The sequence below is a fragment of the Scyliorhinus torazame genome, chromosome 6 (assembly GCF_047496885.1).
Source record: "Scyliorhinus torazame isolate Kashiwa2021f chromosome 6, sScyTor2.1, whole genome shotgun sequence".
NCBI lineage: Eukaryota > Metazoa > Chordata > Chondrichthyes > Carcharhiniformes > Scyliorhinidae > Scyliorhinus > Scyliorhinus torazame.
In genome coordinates this window covers 214378054-214397278 of record NC_092712.1, presented here as the reverse complement: position 1 = coordinate 214397278, position 19225 = coordinate 214378054, and the positions used below count along the sequence as shown (strand labels likewise).

The 19225-nt window shown below is 47.0% G+C and overlaps 1 protein-coding gene across 3 annotated transcripts in view; it reads right to left on the bottom strand.

The window, feature by feature from the left end:
• cpvl (carboxypeptidase vitellogenic like) overlaps nt 1–19225 on the bottom strand; it is a 172763-nt gene that overhangs the window by 63119 nt on the left and 90419 nt on the right. For all 3 annotated transcript variants that reach the window (XM_072509389.1, XM_072509388.1, XM_072509390.1), the window contains one exon: nt 5949–6122. In XM_072509389.1, coding sequence (XP_072365490.1) covers nt 5949–6122 — 174 coding nt within the window. The remainder of the gene's footprint in view (nt 1–5948; nt 6123–19225) is intronic.

Below are 19225 nucleotides of genomic sequence, written 5' to 3'. Positions count from 1 at the left end.
CTCCACCCTCGGGAACCTTAGTTGGTCCAGAAATTGCTGCATCCCCTCTTTTCCCTCCGGGGGTTGGGACCTATATAACCTCTCATAAAAGGTCTTATACTCCTCATTTACCTTCCCTGCTCTCCGCACCGTAGTTCCCGTTTCATCCCTAACTCCCCCTATTTCTCTCGCCGCTGTCCTCTTACGAAGCTGGTGGGCCAACAGGCGACTCGCCTTTTCCCCATATTCATAGCTCATCCCCTGTGCCTTCCTCCACTGTGCCTCTGCCTTCCCTGTGGTCAGCAGGTCAAACTCCATCTGGAGTCTTCGCCTCTCCCTATATAGTCCTTCGTCCGGGGCCTCTGCATATCTTTTATCCACACTCAAAATCTTCCCCAGTAATCTTTCCCTTTCTTTGGCCTCTGTTTTCCATTTGTGAGCCCTGATGGAGATCAACTCTCCCCTGACCACCGCCTTCAGCGCTTCCCATACTACCCCACTCGGACCTCCCCATCATCATTGGCCTCCAGGTACCTTTCGATACATCCCCGCACCCTTCCGCAGACTCCCTCATCCGCCAATAATCCCACATCCAGTCGCCAGAGTGGGCGCTGTTCCCTCTCCTCTCCTAGTTCCAGATCCACCCAATGTGGGGCATGGTCTGAAACAGCTATGGCCGAGTACTCCGTTCCTTCCACCCTCGAAATCAGTGACCTTCCCAAAACGAATAAATCTATCCGGGAGTATACCTTATGGACATGGGAGAAAAAGGAGAACTCTTTGGCCAGCGGCCTAGCAAATCTCCACGGATCCACTCGCCCCATTTGGTCCATAAACCCCCTAAGCACCTTGGCCGCTGCTGGCCTTCTTCCGGTCCTGGATCTAGATCTATCTAACCCTGGGTCTAGCACGGTATTGAAATCCCCCCCCGCCATTACCAGATTTCCTATCTCCAGGTCCGGGATACGTCCCAGCATCCGCTTCATAAATCCCGCATCATCCCAGTTCGGGGCATATATGTTGACCAGCACGACCTCCATTCCCTGCAGTCTGCCGCTCACCATCACATATCTGCCACCGTTGTCCACTACTATATTCCTAGCCTCGAACGACACCCGTTTCCCCACCAATATGGCCACCCCTCTATTCTTTGCGTCCAGCCCGGAGTGGAACACCTGTCCCACCCATCCCCTCCTCAACCTAACCTGGTCCGCCACCTTCAGATGCGTCTCTTGAAGCATGGCCACGTCTGCCTTCAGTCCCTTCAAGTGCGCGAACACTCGGGCCCTCTTAATCGGCCCATTTAGGCCCCTCACGTTCCACGTGATCAGCCGGACTGGGGGGCTGTCCGCCCCCCCTCCCCTGTCGACTAGCCATCACCCTCTCTGGGCCAGTCCCACGTCCCGGTCCCGCGCACCCACCCGTCCCCCAGGTGGCGCATTCCCGCCCCGATCACCTCTTCTCTTACCAGCTCCCTCTCGATCCCAGCAGCAGCAACCCAGTTATCCCCCCCGCCCCCCCCAAGATCCCCATCTAGCATGGTTACTCCCCCCATATTGCTTCCGAACGTCAGCTGACTTCAACTGACCCCGGCTTCTCCCACTCTCTCCTTGACCCCCCCCCCCCTGTGTGTGGAACTCCCATCCTCCTTGCGCCTATCTTCCCGCCATCATCTCTCTAGCGCGGGAAAAGACCCGCGCTTTCCTAGAACCATCCCGCCCCCTATGGCGCAGCTCCCCCTACAGCCCCATTCCCATTCCCCGCCTGTGTCTCTTTTTCCCCCCCCACCGGCGCCCACATTTCTCAGTGTGTCCCCCCCCGCCAAAGACAGTCCCGATACAGTGAACCTCCCTTTCCCCAATTTACATCTCTATACATCAACATTGTCGTTTCCCCTCCAACATCAGTCCCTCAGTTCTGGTCCAGTTTCTCTTTTTGAATGAAGGTCCATGCTTCTTCCGACGTCTCAAAATAGTAATGTCTATCCTGGTACGTGACCCATAATCGCGCCGGCTGCAACATCCCGAACTTTACTTTCTTCTTATGCAGCACCTCCTTGGCTCGATTGAAACTGGCCCTCCTTCTCGCCACCTCCGCGCTCCAGTCCTGATACACTCGTATCACCGCATTCTCCCATCTGCTACTTCGTACCTTCTTGGCCCAGCTCAAGACAACCTCTCTGTTGTTGAAGCGGTGAAATCGCACGACCATCGTCCTTGGTGGTTCTCCAGCCTTTGGTCTCCTCGCAGGGACCCGGTGAGCCCCTTCCACTTCCAAGGGGCCCGAGGGGGCCTCAGCTCCCATTAGCGAATGTAGCATCGTGCTCGCATAAGCCCCGCCGTCAGCTCCTTCCACTCCCTCGGGAGACACAGGATCCGGCGGTTCTTTCTTCTTGATCTCTTTTCCAGGACTTCAATTCTTTCGATGCACTTCTTATGAAGCGCCTCGTGCGTCTCAATTTTGACCGCTAGGCCCAGGATCTCGTCCTCGTTTTTAGTTACCTTCTGCTCCACCACACGGAGCTCTATCGCCTGGGCCTTTTGTGTCTCTTTAAGCCCCTCGATTGCCTGTAACATCGGGGCCAGCACCTCCTTTTTTAACACCTCCACACACCGTCTGAGAAATTCATCCTGGTCCGGTCCCCATGTCGCCTGGGCTCCCTCCGACGCCATCTTGTTTCTTTCTTTCCTCTGCCGCTGCCCTCGAGGATCCGCCGTGATCTGGCCACCGCTGCCGATCTTTTTCTTGCACACTGGGGGGGGGGGGACTCCCTGTTGCTTCACCCCGCACCGGGTTTTGTCTCGAAAATTTCCAGTTGGGGCTCTCAAAAAGTGCCCGAAAGTCCGTCAGAGCTGGAGCCGCCGAAACGTGCGGCTTAGCTGAGCATCGCCGCAACCGGAAGTCCTAACCTGCTCCCTCCCTCAACTGATGAATCAGTACTCCTCCCTGTTGGAGGACGCATCGAGTGTGACAAGGGTGCAGATTTTACTTTGGATGGGGGACTTCAATGTCCATCACCAAGAGTGGCTCAGCAACACCACCACAGACCGAGCTGGCCAGGTACTAAAGGACATAGCTGCTAGACTGGCAAAGCGGCAGGTGATGAGTGAACCAGCAAGAGGGAAAAACATCCTCACAATCTGTCTGCCGCAGATGAATCTGTCCATGACAGTATTGGCAGGAGTGACAACCATACAGTCCTTGTGGGGAGTGAGCCCCATGTTCACATTGAGGATACCTTCCATCGTGTTGTGTGGCACTACCATCGTGCTAAATGTGATAGATTTCCAACAGAACTAGCAACTCAAGACTAAGCATCCAAGATGCGTTATGGGCCATAATCAGCAGCAGCAGAATTGTACTCAGCCACAATCTTTAACCTCATAGCCCGGCATAACCGCACTCTACCATTACCACCAAGTCAGGGGATCCATCCTTTTTCAATGAAGTGTGCAAGACTGCATTCCAGGAGAAACATCAGGCATACCTAAATCTGAGGTGAGAACCTAGTGAAGCTACATCTCAGGACGACTTGCATGCCAAAAGCATAAGCAGCAAGTAATAGACAGAGCTAAGCAATTCCACAACCAATGGATTTGATTTAAGATTGGCAGTCCTGCCAAATCCAGCCGTGAATGGTGGTGGACAAGTAAACAACTCACTGGAGGAGGAGGGTCCACAAATATCCCCATCTTCCATGAAGGAGGAGCCCAGCCTAGCACATCAGTGCAAAAGACCAAGGCTGAAGCATTTGCAACAATCTTCAGCCAGAAGTGCCAAGTATGTAATCCATCTCAGCCTCCTCTGGAAGTCCTTAGCATCACTGATGTCAGTCTTCAGCCAATTCGATTCACTCCATGTGATATCAAGAAACAGCTGAGGGCACTGGATACTGTAAAGGCTATGGGCCGTGACAATATTCCGGCAATAGTACTGAAGTCTTGTGCTCCAGAACCTGCTGTGCCCCTAGCTACAACACTGGCATCTACCCAGCAATGTGCAAAATTGCCCAGGTATGTCCTGTACACAAAAGCAGGACAAATCCTGCAAAATCCAAATCCAAATCCAACTTAGCCGAATGCTGCCCACCGGTACACCCTCGATCATCAATAAAGTGATGGAAATGAACATCGACAATGCTATCAAGTGGCACTTGTTCAGCAATAACCTGCTCACAGTTGGTCAATTTGGATTCCGCCAGGGTCACTCAGCTCTTGACCTCATTACAGCCTTGGTTCAAATATGGACAAAAGAACTGAATGCCAGAGGTGAGGGGACAATGACTGCCCTTGACATCAAGGCAGCATTTGACCGAGTATGGCATCATGGAGCCCTAGCTAAACTGGAGGCAATGGGAATCAGGGGGGAAACTCTCTACTGGTTAGAGTCATATCTGGCACAAAGGAAGATGGTTGTGGTGGTTGTGATGGAGTTCCTCAGAATAGTGTCCTAGGCCCAACCATCTTCAGCTGCTTCATCAATGGCCTTCCTTCCATCATAAGTTCAGAAGTGGGGATGTTCGCTGATGACTTTACAATGTTCAGTACCATTTACGACCCTTAGACACTGAAGCAGTCCATGTCCAAATGCAGCAAGATCTGGGAAATATTCAGGCTTGGACTGACAAGTGGCAAGTAATATTAGTGCCACACAAGTGCCAGGTAATGACCATCTCCTACAAGAGAGGATTTAACCATCGCCCCATGAAAATTCAATGGCATTACCATCGCTGAATCCCCCACTATTAACATCCTAGAGGTTACCATTTACCAGAAGCTGAACTGGACTAGACATATAAATATTGTGGCTATAAGAGCAAGTCAAAGGCTAGGAATTCTGTGACTAGTAACTCACTTGCTGACTCCCTAAAGCCTGTCCACCATCTGCAAGGCATAAGTTAGAAGAGTTATGGAATACTCTCCCATTGCCTGGATGAGTGCAGCTCCAACAACACTCAAGAAGCTCAACACCATTTGGGATAAATCAGCCCACTCAATTGTTACCCCTTCGACAAATTCTCATTGCCTCTACCACCAACGAATAGTCGCCGCAGTGTGTACCACCTATAAGAGGCAGTGTAGGAACTCATCAATGTTCCTTAGGCAGCATCTTCCAAACCCACAACCACTATCTATTATCTAGAAGGGTGAGAGCACCAGATACCTGGGAACACCATCACCTGGAGGTTCCCCTCAAGTCATTCACTGCTTTCCTCCCTTCCCCATTCTTACTTAAACCAAACGCCCCTCAGGCCCCCGCAAGATACTAACCCTGAATCGCATCTCTTTCTAATTTCTCTCCCAGCTACACTCCCTAAGTTCATCTCATCTCTGAGACCTTTCACTTCCTCACTGTAATTCCCGTTTTAATTCCTGGCCCCCAAGCTAGTTGACATTGTAAATGGTTCCTATGTTCCGGTATTGGCCACTTGCTTTTAAAACTGGCTTTCAGTTCACCTTCACCTTAAATAAAACGTTATTTTTAAAAATTGTTCCACAGCCTCATCCCTTTATATCTCTGTTACATCCTCCCTTCTAGAATTGCCACTCCCCCATGTTCCTCTGACTATGTTCTCTTGTGCTCTGCTTCTTCCTGTGACCGCATGAGAAGCCATGGCTTCTGCTGATGACCACATGCTCTGGAATACCCGCCCTAAAATTCTCCACTTCCTTGTCCCATTCCTCTCTGAGGCCCACCCAAAAACCCATCTGGTTGCCCACCCCTCATTCTTCCTGACCGCAGTGGCTTTTTTTTCGTTACACCTATGTGATGCTTTCTGGAATGTTTTGTACTATAAATGCAATTGTTTGCTGTTCTTGTTTTATCTCCTACCACTCTGTTGTCTTCTACAATTTGCCGAAAACATTGGGGTTCCCCTCACAAAGTGCAGCTTCTATAAATCCAGAATAAATTTGCCAAAATCTATATTTTGAGAATTTGTTCCTCATCTCCACAGAAGTGACTCTTACCCGATAATTATTCATTAATATGGCTACCCATGGCTTCACCGATTGCATAAAATCATTCAAAAGATGTTTCTCCACTTCTGATCCATCATGGAAGGTTAGATTTCCCACGTGAATAGAGTTCCTCACTTCAGATCGTGATAAATAGGCACCAAAGTAAATTTGATCCAAAGGCTCCTGTTAAAAATAAGATTATTGTTATGATCTGGTTAGTGGTCATTAACATTTAAAGAGAAATCCAAACAGCTTGATTTTAACCAATAGAGCTATGCCACAAGATTTCTCGATTTTAAACAAAAATAGAACATTTATTGCATATAAAAGATTGAAACAGAACAAGCAGTATTAATTTAACAATGTGGTTTATAACTATGTATGTTGTGCACTCAGGTTTACGTCTTACTTCCCCTAAGTAGTCTGTTATAAGACACAGCAATCGAAAAATTATTTACTTCTGTACGGACCATCCATAAGTATACCACAGTCCTCTGGAGACTACTGTGGAAACAGAACTACAGAAAATCGATGCAGGAATAGGCCATTCGCCCCTTCGGGCCTACTCCACCATTCAAATTGATCATGGTTGATCCTCTATCTCAATGCCATACTCACGCACTTTCTCCATACTCCTTGATCTTTTTGCATCTAGAATTTGATCGTTTTTCTTCTTAAATATGTTCAGTGACTTGGCCTCCACAGCCTTCTGCGGTGGAGAATCCCACAGATTCACCACCCTTTGAGTGACAAAGTTTCTCCACATCTCAATCCTAAATGGCCTACCCCATCTCCTCAGTCTGAACCCTTGTTCTAGATCCCCTTGAACCAGAGGAAATATCATCGTTGAATCCAGTCTGTCCAGCCTTCTCATAATTTTACACATTTCAATGAGATCCCTTCTCATTCTTCTGAACTCCAGTAAATCCAGGCCTAGTTTACCCAATCTCTCCTCAAAAGACAATCCTACGATCCCAGGAACCAATCTGGTGACGCTTCATTGCACTCCCTCTATAGCAAGTATATCCTTTCTTAGGTAAGGAGACCAAAACTGCACACAATACTCCAGGTGCGGTCTCATCAAGGCCCTGTACAGCTTCAGAAAGACATCCTTGTTCCTGTACTCAAGTCCTCTTGTCCTCTTGCAATGAAAGCCAACACACCATCTGCCTTATTAACTGCATGCTTTACGAGCATGCTTGCTTTCAGTGCTTGGTGTACAAGAACACCCAGATCCCAGGGCAGCACGGTGGCGCAATGGTTAGCACTGCTGCCTCACGGCGCCAAGGTCCCAGGTTCAATCCCGGCCTTGGGACATTGTCCAAGGACATTCTCCCCATGTCTGTGAGGGTATCAACCCCACAACCCAAACAGATGTGCAGGATAGGTAAATTTGGCATTCTAAATTGTCTTTTAATTGGGAAAAAAAAAGAATTGGGTATTCAAAATTGATTTTAAAAAAGAACACCCAGGTCCCTTTGTATATCAACAATTCCCAATCACCATTTAAATAATACTCTGAAAATCTGTTTTTCCTACAGATGTAGATAATTTCACAATTATCCACATTATACTGCATCTGCCATGTATTTGCCCACTCACTCAACTTGTCTAATTCACCTTGAAGCTGCATAACATCCTGCACACCTCTCACATTCCCACCAACTTTTGTGTCGTCAGCAAACCTGGAAATATTACATTTGGTTCCCTCATCCAAATCATTGCTATATATTGTGAATAGTTGAGACCATAAGACCATAAGAAATAGGTGCATAGTTAGGCCATTCTGCCCATCGAGCCCGCTCTGCCATTCGATCAGTGCTATATTTCTCATCCCCATTCTCCTGCCTTCTCTCCATGACACCTTATCCCCTTATTAATCAAGAACCTATCTGTAATATCCCGCATGGGACGTACGGGGTGGGAATGATTATTCTCCCCATGGTCCTCATGATTACAAGCTCCCCCGCTCAGGGGCTGGGCAAACTCCATTTAGCATTGTAGAAAAGGTCAGCCAGTAAGGGATAAAACTTGGAGATACCCAGTCGGGATCTAACCGGGAAGTGTATACACCGTTATTGTAAATAAATGAAAGTTCTTTATTTTACGCAGTTTGGACTCCCCGTGTTATTGTTAAACTATCTATCTCTGTCTTAAAGACACCGGGCTGGATTCTCCATCCAGCGATGCCAGCATTGGGAAACGTGATTGGGCGGAGAAATGTGTATCAGCGAAAAACCGAGGCCGGCGCTGGGCACCCGATGGAATGCCATTCTCCGGTGCCTCAACAGCAACGTGAATACATTCCACGATGCACGCTGGCGTGGGCATGCAAATTGTACAGTAAACACCTTTTAAAAAATATATATTTTTATTAAGGCATTTGTATATACATTAATTACAACCAAAACAAGAATAAGAACAAACAGGAAACCTCACAACAAATATATAACACCCAACCGCCCCACCCTCCCTGCCGTTCCCCTCCATCCATCCTGCCTTCCCCATTTTAACCCCACTGACGTCTTAACCGTCCTTGAAGAAATCGGTAAACAGGTTACATTTCTGGGCAAACCCATCCACTGACCCTCTCAAGGCAAACTTAATTTTTTCCATCCTTAGGAACTCCGCCAGATCGTTCACCCACACCCCCGGCTTCAGCAGCTCCGAGTCCCTCCACGCCAACAAAATCCGTCTCTGGGCTCCCAGGGAGGCAAAGGCCAAGACGTCAATCTCTCTCGCCCCGTGGACTCCGGGTCTTTCGACACTCCGAAGATCGGCACTTCTGGACTCGAGGTCACCTTCACCTTCAGCACTTCAGTCATAAAGTCCGCAAACCCCTGCCAGAATTCCTTCAGCTTCGGAAAGACCCAAAACATGTGGACATGGTTCGCAGGCCGCTCTGCGCACCGTCCATACCTATCCTCCACAAACTCAAAGAACCTGCTCATCCTGGCCACTGTCATATGCGCCCTATGCACTACTTTGAATTGAATGAGGCCAAGCTTAGCACACGAGGAAGATGCGTTCACCCTCCTCAAAGCCTCCTCCCACAACCCAGCATCCATTTCCACCCCGAACTCCAACTCCCACTTCCATTTGACTTCCTCTTTCGGGGCTCCCTCCTTGTAAATCTCGGTTCCTTACCCTCACCCACTCCTGCTTTCGATACCACCTTGTCCTGTAGCCCTGGGGGTGGAAGATCGGGAATGGACGGCACCTGCTTCCTCACATAATCTCGTACCTGTAAGTATCGGAACCCGTTCCCACTGGGCAGCTCATTTTCCTCTTCCAATTCCTCTAAACCTGAAAAGCTGCCCCCCACAAAAAGGTCCCGGAATTGCTCGATCTCTGCTCGCGGCCACCCTCTAAACCCCGCATCCAATCCCCCCCTGCCCTGGTGCAAATGTATGATTCCCACAGATCGGTGCCCACATTCAGGCACCCTCCAACCTCAGATGGTGCCGTCACTGTCCCTACACTCTCAGGGCCACCACCACAACAGGGCTTGTGGAGTACCTGGCTGGCAAGAACGGCAGAGGCATCGTCAACAATGCCCCTAAACTCATGTCCTTACAAGAGGCTGCCTCCATCCGCTCCCATGCCGACACCTCCCCCACCATCCATTTCCTAACCATGGCTATATTTGCTGCCCAATAATAATTCATTATATTTGGCAAGGCCAGATCGCACTCCCACAGGTCCCCATTCCAGCAGTGTCTTCTTTACCCATGGAGATTTCCACGCCCACACAAACCCTGAAATCAGAGCATTAATTTTCCTGAAAAAAGACTTTGGAATGAAGATTGGAAGGTTCTGGAAAACAAATAAGAGCCTCGGAAATACAGTCATTTTCACTGCCTGCACCCGCCCCGCCAGCAACAATGGGAGCACCTCTTAAAATACCCCCTCATCTGTTCCACCACCACGCCAAATTCAATTTATGTAGTTGCTCCCATTCCCGCCCCACCTGGATGCCCAGATACCTAAAGCTCGCCCCCACCACTTTAAATGGCAGCTCACCCAACATCCTCTCCTGTCCCTTTGCCTGGATCGGGAAGACCTCACTCTTCCCCATATTTAACTTATATGCGGAAAACCATCCGAATTCCTCTAAAATATTCATAATTCCCCCAATACTTCCCAGTGGATACGATATGTAAAGCAGCAGATCACCCACATATAGCGAGACCCTGTGCTCCACAGCCCCCTCCGCACTATCCCTCTCAACTCCTTGACGTCTGAGTGCCATTGCCGGTGGCTCTATTGCCAAGGCAAAAAGCAAAGGGAGAATGGACATCCCTGCCTTGTCCATGGTGTAGTCCGAAATAACCCAAACTCACCCGATTCATCCTTATACTCATCCTTACACTCGCTACCGGTGCCCTATGCAGCAACTGGAGCCAGTCCACAAATTTCTACCCGAACCGTCCCAGCATTTCCCACAGATACTCGATAAAAGCAAATTACTGCGGATGCTGGAATCCGAAACGAAAGAGAAAATGCTGGAAAATCTCAGAAGGTCTGGCAGCATCTGTAGGGATAGAAAAGAGCTAACGTTTCATAGAATTTCATAGAATTTACAGTGCAGAAGGAGGCCACCCGGCCCATCGAGTCTGCACCGGCTCTTGGAAAGAGCACCCTACCCAAGGTCAACACCTCCACCCTATCCCCACAATCCAGCAACCCCACCCAACACAATAAGGGCAAATTTGGACACTAAGGGCAATTTATCACGGCCAATCCACCTAACCTGCACATCTTTGGACTGTGGGAGGAAACCGGAGCACCCGGAGGAAACCCACGCACACACGGGGAGGATGTGCAGACTCCGCACAGACAGTGAACCAAGCCGGAATCGAACCTGGGACCCTGGAGCTGTGAAGCAATTGTGCTATCCACAATGCGACCGTGCTGCCCCAATGACTCTTTGTTAAAGCTTTGTCAAAGCACTTTCGTCCCACAGATACTCCCTATCCACCTGAGCAAACGCCTTCTCCGCGTTCATAGCGACTGCCACCTCCACCTCCTGTCCATCCGGGGTCATCATTATCACGTTTAATAGCCGCCTAACATTAGCCGACAGCTGCCTCCCCTTTACAAATCCTGCCTGGTCCTCCCCCATCACCCACGGCACACAGTCCTCAATCCGCGAGGCCAAGATCTTTGCCAGCAGTTTGGCCTCTAAATTCAGCAGCGATATCGGGCTTTGGGACACACATTGCTCCGGGTCTTTATCCTTCTTCAAAATTAAGGATATCGAAACCTGCGATAACGTAGGGGGACGTTTCCCCTTATCCCTCGCCTCATTGTATGCCCTTACCAGCAGGGTCCCCAGATCCCAGATCCCAGAAAACCTCTCATAAAATTCTACCAGGAACCCATCCAGGCCCGGGGCCTGTATCGCCCACATACCCTCCATTACCTCCACCAATCCAATGGGGACCCCCAGCCCCTCTACTAGGTCCCCCTCTACCTTGAGGAACGCGGGGCTTCTGCCAGGGCCAGGGTGTGTAGCCGGGGGGCAGCCAGGAAGTGGACCGAGGGATCAGGGTGGACTGGCAAGGACCACCATTGCTGCAGCTTACAAGGTAGCCATCTGCCTGCGCACGTTGCTGACTGCCTACTGTAAACTTAATGCCACAGGTTGTATGGGTCCATCCCCAGGCCACCCCCCTAGATACCCTCTGGCCCCAACCAACCCATCGGCTGTATGGGCACGCTCCAGCATAACCAGTGCCATCTTAATGGCTGGGATTAGGGTGTGTGGGAAGTGCAATGCCTATATACAACTCCTGCTTGTTAGACTCTCCAGTACAGAACACGACCTCATCGTATCACACGCCGCATGCGTTGGAATTGCACTCGTTCCAAGTGGCGCTGGTGCTAGCCCATTAGGAAGTCCTGAATTATTCCGGGACCGGTGCCACTATCGTGCACATCGAACACTTGCGGTTCAGTCCTGGTGTCAGCACTTTGTCGTCTCTCAAACTGAGAATCCAGTCCATTCAGTGACTTGCCTCCAACACCTTCTGTGGCAATGAGTTCCACAGATTCACCACCCTCTGGCTGAAGAAATTCCTCCTCATCTCAGTTGTAAAGGATTGTTCCTTCAGTCTGAGGCTGTTCCCTTGGGTTCTAGTCTCTCTTTCTAGTGGAAACATCTACCCCACGTCCACTTTATCTAGGCTTCCCGGTATTCTGTAAGTTTCAATGAGACCCCCCTCATTCTTCTAAACTCCATTGAGTAGAGACCTAGAGTCCTGCTCCTCATATAACAAGCACTTCATTCCCCGGATCATTCTTGTGAACCTCTGCTGGACCCTCTCCAAGGCCAGCACATTCTTTCTTGGATACGGGGTCCAAAACTGCTCACAACCAGAGCCTTATACAGCCTCAGTAGTACATCTCTGCTCTTGTATTCTAGCCTTCTTGAAATGAAAATTAACATTGCATTTGCCTTCCTAACTGCCCACTAAACCTGCACGTTAACCTTAAGAGAATCCTAAACTAGGACTCCTAAGTCCTTTTGTGCTACAGATTTCCAAAGCCTTTCCCCAATTAGAAAATAGTCTAAGCCTCTATTCTCCCTACCGAAGTGCATAACCTCACACTTTTCCACAGTGTATTCCATCTGCCACTTCTTTACACATTCTCCTAGCCTGTCCAGGTCTTTCTGCAGTCTCCCCGCTTCCTCAAGACTACCTGTCCCTTACATATATTTGTATCATCTGCAAACTTAGCAACAATGCCCTCAGTTCCTTCCTACAGGTCATTAATATATATCATAAATAGCTGTGGTCCCAACACTGACCCCAGCAGAGCACCACTAGTCATCAGCTGCCATCCTGAAAAAGACCCCTTTATCCCAAATCTCTACCTTCTGCCAGTCAGCCAATCCTCTATTCATGCAGTACCTTGCCTCTAACACCATGGGCTCTTATCTTATTTACCAGCCTCCCATACAACATCTTGTCAAAGACCTTTTGTAAATCTAAATAGATCACGTCCACTGGTTCTCCTTTGTCCAACTTCCTCGTTACCTCCCCAAAGAATTCTAACAGGTTTTTTAGGAATGATCTCCCCTTAACGAAGCCATGTTGACTCAGTCCTATTTTATCATGCACTTCCAAGTACCGTACAATCTCATCCTTAAAAATGGATTCTAAAATCTTACAACGACCAAAGTCAGGCTAACCGGCCTATAATTTCCCGTCTTCTGCCTCCCAACCTTCTTAAACAGGGGTGTTACATTAGCCATTTTCCAGTCCTCTGGGACCCTCCCTGCCTCCAGTGATTCCTGAAAGATCACCACCAATGCCTCCACAATCTCCCCAGCTATCTCCGTCAGAACTCTGGGGTGTAGTCCATCCGGTCTGGCTGATGTATCCACCTTCAGATCTTTCAGCTTCCCCAGCACGTTCTTTTGAGTGATTGCCACTACGCTCACCCCTGCCACCTGATTCTCCTGAAGTTCTGGTATCCCACTGCAGTGGAAGACTGGTGTCTTAACTTTTAAATATTGAAAAAAAAATTCTTGCAATTTTCTTTAATATTACTAGCTGGCTTAATGATAATTATAATCTTTCTTATTGTCACAAGTAGGCTTACATTAACATGCAATGAAGTTACTGTGAAAAGCCCCCAATCGCCACATTCCGGCGCCTGTTCGGGTACACAGAGGGAGAATCCAGAATGTCCAATTCACCTAACAAGCACATCTTTCGGGACTTGTGTGAGGAACACCCAGAGGAAACCCATGCAGACATGGGGAGAACATGCAGACGCCGTAAAGACAATGACCCAAGCGGGAGTCGAACCTGGGACTCTGCACCGAATTCCCACTCTGTTTCATATTCCTGATAACCACACTAACTATGGCTGTGTCTCACTTAGTGAGTTTTCAAGCCCCTTTCTTAAACAGAGCTGAGATGAGCTGAGGAGATGACTCACAAACCAGTTAAACTTCTAAAATATGTAATCAACACCTGACATCTAATCAGGCTTCGGGTCATTGACAGCCAACTACCACTCAGTAATTTGGACGGATCCGCACCTTATTAAACTTTAACTTGACTACTGAACTTACAAAAAAGGAAAAACGTACCAATTTAATTCCCCCTCTTAATCAATGTCTTGGTCGTCCTTTGCTAAATTCTAAACTGCTCCTAATCTTCAGGCTTACCACATTTTCTAGCAAATTTATAGGACACCTCTTTGCATCTAATACTATCCTTAATTTCTTTGGTTATCCATTGTTAGGCCCCTTTCCTGTTGTGGTTTTGCACAAGAAAGGAATGTATAATTGTTGCAATGCATACATTCATTCCTTAAATATGAGCCATTGCCTATCCACCAGCATGCCTTTTAAAGAAGTTCCTCAATCTATTTGAGCCAACTGATGCTTCATACCTTTGTGGTTTCCTTTGTTCAGATTTAGGACCCTAGTTTTGGATCCAACTACTTCACTTTCCATTCTATTGAAGAATTCTGTCAAGTTATGATCACTGTTCCCTATAGTACCCTGCACAAGATTAATAATAAATTCCTTGTCATTGCAGAATACCAAATCCAGAATAGCCTGTGTCCTAATTGGTTACTCCAAAAAAAGTCTTGTACACACTCCAGGAATTCATCCCCACAGTATTATTGCTAATGTGGTTTATATGTCTATATGCAGATTAAAGTCGCGCACGATTACTTTAGCACTCTTGTTACTTACATCTCTAATTTCCTGCTTAATGTAAGAAGTCTTACAACACCAGATTAAAGTCCAACAGGTTTGTTTTGAATCACTAGCTTTCGGAGCACAGTTTCTTTATCAGGTGAATGAAGAGGTCGGTTCCACAAACACATATAAAGGCAAATTCAATGATGTAAGATGATACTTTGAATGAGAGTCTTTGCAGGTAATTAAGTCTTTACAGGTCCAGACGGTGCAACTGGAGAGAGGGATAATCACAGGTTGAAGAGGTGTGAATTGTCTCAAGCCAGGACAGTTGGTAGGATTTTGCAAGCCCAGGCCAGATGGTGGGGGGTGAATGTAATGAGACATGAATTCAAGGTCCCGGTTAAGGCCGTACTCATGCATGTGGAACTTGGCTATCAGTTTCTGCTCGGCGATTCTGCGTTGTCGCGCGTCCTGAAGGCCGTCTTGGAGAACGCTTACCCGAAGATCAGAGGCTGAATGCCCTTGACTGCTGAAGTGTTCCCCAACTGGAAGAGAACATTCCTGCTTGGCGATTGTCGCGTGATGTCCGTTCATCCATTGTCGCAGCGGGTGTATGGTCTTGGCTATGTACCACGCCTCGGGACATCCTTTCCTGCAGTTCATGAGTTAGACAATGTTGCCGAGTCGCACGAGTATGTACTGCGTACCTGGTGGGTGGTGTTCTCATGTGTAATGGTGGTACCCATGTCGATGATCTGGCACGTCTTGCAGAGATTGCCATGGCAGGGTTGCATGGTGTCATGGTCGCTGTTCTCCTGAAGCCTGGGTAGTTTGCTGCAAACAATGGTTTGTTTGAGGTTGCTCGGTTGTTTGAAGACAAGTAGTTGGGGTGTGGGGATGGCCTTGGCAAGATGTTTGCCTTCATCACTGACGTGTTGAAGGTTGCGAAGAAGATGTCGTAGTTTTTCTGCTCTGGGGAAGTACTGGACACCGAAGGATACTCTATCGGTTGTGTCCTGTGTTTGTCTTCTAAGGAGGTTGGTGTGGTTTTTTGCTGTGGCGTGTTGGAACTGTCGATCGATGAGTCGAGCGCCATATCCCATTCTTATGAGGGCGTCTTTCAGCGTCTGTAGATATCTGTTACGTTCCTCCTCGTCTGAGCAGATCATGTGTATATGGAGGGCTTGTCCATAGGGGATGGCTTCTTTAATGTGTTTAGGGTGAAGATTTGGTTTGAATACTGCACCTGGCTTTTCATGACCATGTGCAATCCACAGGAGAACAATTGGCAATCATAGAAAATACACTTGGTAAACGGAATTTAACTTTAACATCTGGCTAGCAATAGAAAATGATTTGCGCATCATCCAAGCATAATTTCTTGCAATATCGCTAAGTGCAATGTCTGTACTTATCAATATTACATTTGCTCAGATGTTATGAAATTTTTATGGCCTCATTCCTTCATATTTCCTGTAATATTTATTGTGAATGACACTGGAATGCATTGTGAATAGCATGCAAAACCTTACAGGGCAGAAATACTAACTTCTACTGTGTTACTCACCAATGATACATGTCACCATATCGAATTCTAGAGTAACATTAAATAGTGACATATATAATTCTCTGTTGACAGATGAACTCCTTGCAGTTCCCCACCCCCACATCTAATAATCGTGAAATCTGAATCAGGTTAAAGTTGCATCTTTGAAGTTTGCTTTACGTCTGCTGACCATCCAATAAAACCTCTCAAAAGTAGGACATTAAAGTACAGCAAAGCTGAGTTATGCCATGTTCTTGCAATTCTTACTTATCAAAATGGAATTTGGAGGCTACAGACAGGATCAGGAAGGATATACACGTGGGCAGCCTGGAGCACCCAAGACCGAGGATGGAGGTGAAGAAAGAACCTGATCAGTCCATAAGACTATAAGACGTAGGAGCAGAATTAGGCCACTCGGCCCATCGAGTCTGCTCCATCATTCAATCATGGCTGATATTTTCTCATCCCCATTCTCCTGCCTTATCCCCATAACCCCTGATCCCCTGATTAATCATGAACCTATCCATCTCTGTCTTAAAGACACTTAGTGAATTGGCCTCCACAGCCTTCTGCGGCAAGGAGTTCCACAGATTCACCACTCTCTGGCTGCAGAAATTCCTCCTCATCTCTGTTTTAAAGGATCGTCCCTTTAGTCTGAGATTGTGTCCTCTGGTTCTAGTTTTTCCTACAAGTGGAAACATCCTCTCCATGTCCACTCTATCCAGGCCTTGCAGTATCCTGTAAGTTTCAATAAGATCCCCTCTCATCCTTCTAAACTCCAACGAGTACAGACCCACAGTCCTCAACCGTTCCTCATACGACAAGTTCTTTATTCCAGGGATCATTCTTGTGAACCTGCTCTGGGCCCTTTCCAAGGCCAGCACATCCTTCCTTAGATACGGGGCCCAACACTGCTCACGATACTCCAAACGGGGTCTGACCAGAGCCTTATACAGCCTCAGAAGTACATCCCTGGTTTTGTATTCTAGGCCTCTTGACATGAATGCTAACATTGCATTTGCCTTCTTAAATGCCAACTGAACTTGCACATTAACCTTATGAGAATTGTGAACAAGGACTCCCAAGTCCCTTTGCGCTTCTGATTTCCGAAGCATTTCCCCATTTAGAAAATAGCCAATGCCTAAATTCCTCCTTCCAAAGTGCATAACCCCACACTTTTCCTCATTGTATTTCATTTGCCACTTCATTGCCCATTCTCCTAGCTTTTCCAAATCCTTCTGCAGCCCCCTTGCTTCCTCAATACTACCTGTCCCTCTACAGATCTTTGTATCATCTGCAAACTTAGCAACAGTGCCTTCAGTTCCTTCTTCCATATCATTAATGTATATTATGAAAAGTTGTGGTCCCAGCACAGGCCCCAGCGGCACACCACTAGTCACCGGCTGCCATCCTGAAAAAGACCCCTTTATCCCCACTCTCTGCCTTCTGCCAGTCGGCCAATCCTCTTTCCATGCCAGGATCTTACCCTCAACACCATGGGCTATTAACTTATTTAACAGTCTCCTATGTGGCACTTTGTCAAAGGCCTTCTGGAAATTTAAATAAATTATGTCCACTGGTTCTCCTTTGTCTAGCTTCCTTGTTACCTCAGTCATCAGAAATTCCTCAAGCAGGCAATCCTACATACCAAATTCTTGACTTTTTATGGAACAGAAGGAGAAAACAGAAGGTTTGTTTTGTAGGGTAAAGGACAATGGATTACCATTTTAGGATAAAATATGTTCTATACTGCACTGTGATTTGTACCAACTGGCACTTTATGTAGTAAACTTGTATTAAAAAATTACATTATTAGTATCCAATTATCCCAACCTCAGCTATTTTTGAATAATGCCTAGCAATATGTTATATTATATTTTATTAGAATCACATTTTTGACCCAACAAAACAGTGCGACATAATTTACAAATGTGACAGAAAGCAAAATAATTTAAATGAAAAATGCAGCAAATTCTATGAAACATTCAAACTACCACAAGTTACACTTTTCTTAAGTATGACTCAAAAACATCAGAAACAGCTGGTATAAAGGAAGGAATCAGTTCTTAGGCTCTGCCTATATACTCCCTGACAATGATATCAGTAGGGTTCCAGAGAAATAATGTTACTGAAGGATTGTTACATTGGACGTGTCATGTTGGCAGTTTTCTCAGTGTAATATGTTATGTGCATCAATGTGTTCCCCCAAGATTCCACACATTACTCACCAAACACTTTACAGTTTCTAGTCTTCAAAGGTTGGAAATTAGATACATCCCAAGATGGTAACAAAAAGGAATTGTAAGAAAAGGTGTCATGGTATTCTGACAACCTTTGCCACCTAATTGTAGGATAGATGTTATTGCTCGAGATGATTCAAAGAATTTTTCTCCCCCCATTGTGCTCAGCATTGGGTTTTACAGGCACATTGATAGGGGGCCAAGAAGAGTTTGCCTGCCAAACTTTTTAGCCTGTGAATGGCACTTAAAGGGGCAGAATCTTTTTGTGCTAGTTATTTCCAAAGTATGTTCCCAATTTCTATTCCAGTGAATAAATATTAGGAATAAAGCTGGGCAACAGCCAACAAATTATATATGTCCTCCATATTTCCTGTAATATTTATTGTGAATGACACAGGAACGCATTGTGAACAGCAGGCAAAACCTTATAGGGCAGAAAGACTGGTAATCTCTAAACACTACCTGTGAAAGACAAGCATTTTGTGCACTATTAAACAGTACAGCTTTAAATGTGACATGGGAAACATTGGCACTCTGCAATGTGCTTGTTGGACTGCATGTGGAGTAATTAGTGCGGTCACCATCGAAAAGATATTGGTCTGGATATCGCAGTCAGTGGGGAATGAATGGTGCGCGTCATTCATTACACTTACACTGGTCCATGGGCTTCCAATGTTTTTTTTTCACTGGAACCTGCTGTGATCAGAAACTTATTTTGGCAAAGTAGCCTGTACAGAGGTCTGGGACATGTGTAAATAGGGAAAACTAGACTGACATATTCTTCCTGAAGCATGCAGAGTCTGAAGCAGGATGTGTAAGTTAGAATGCT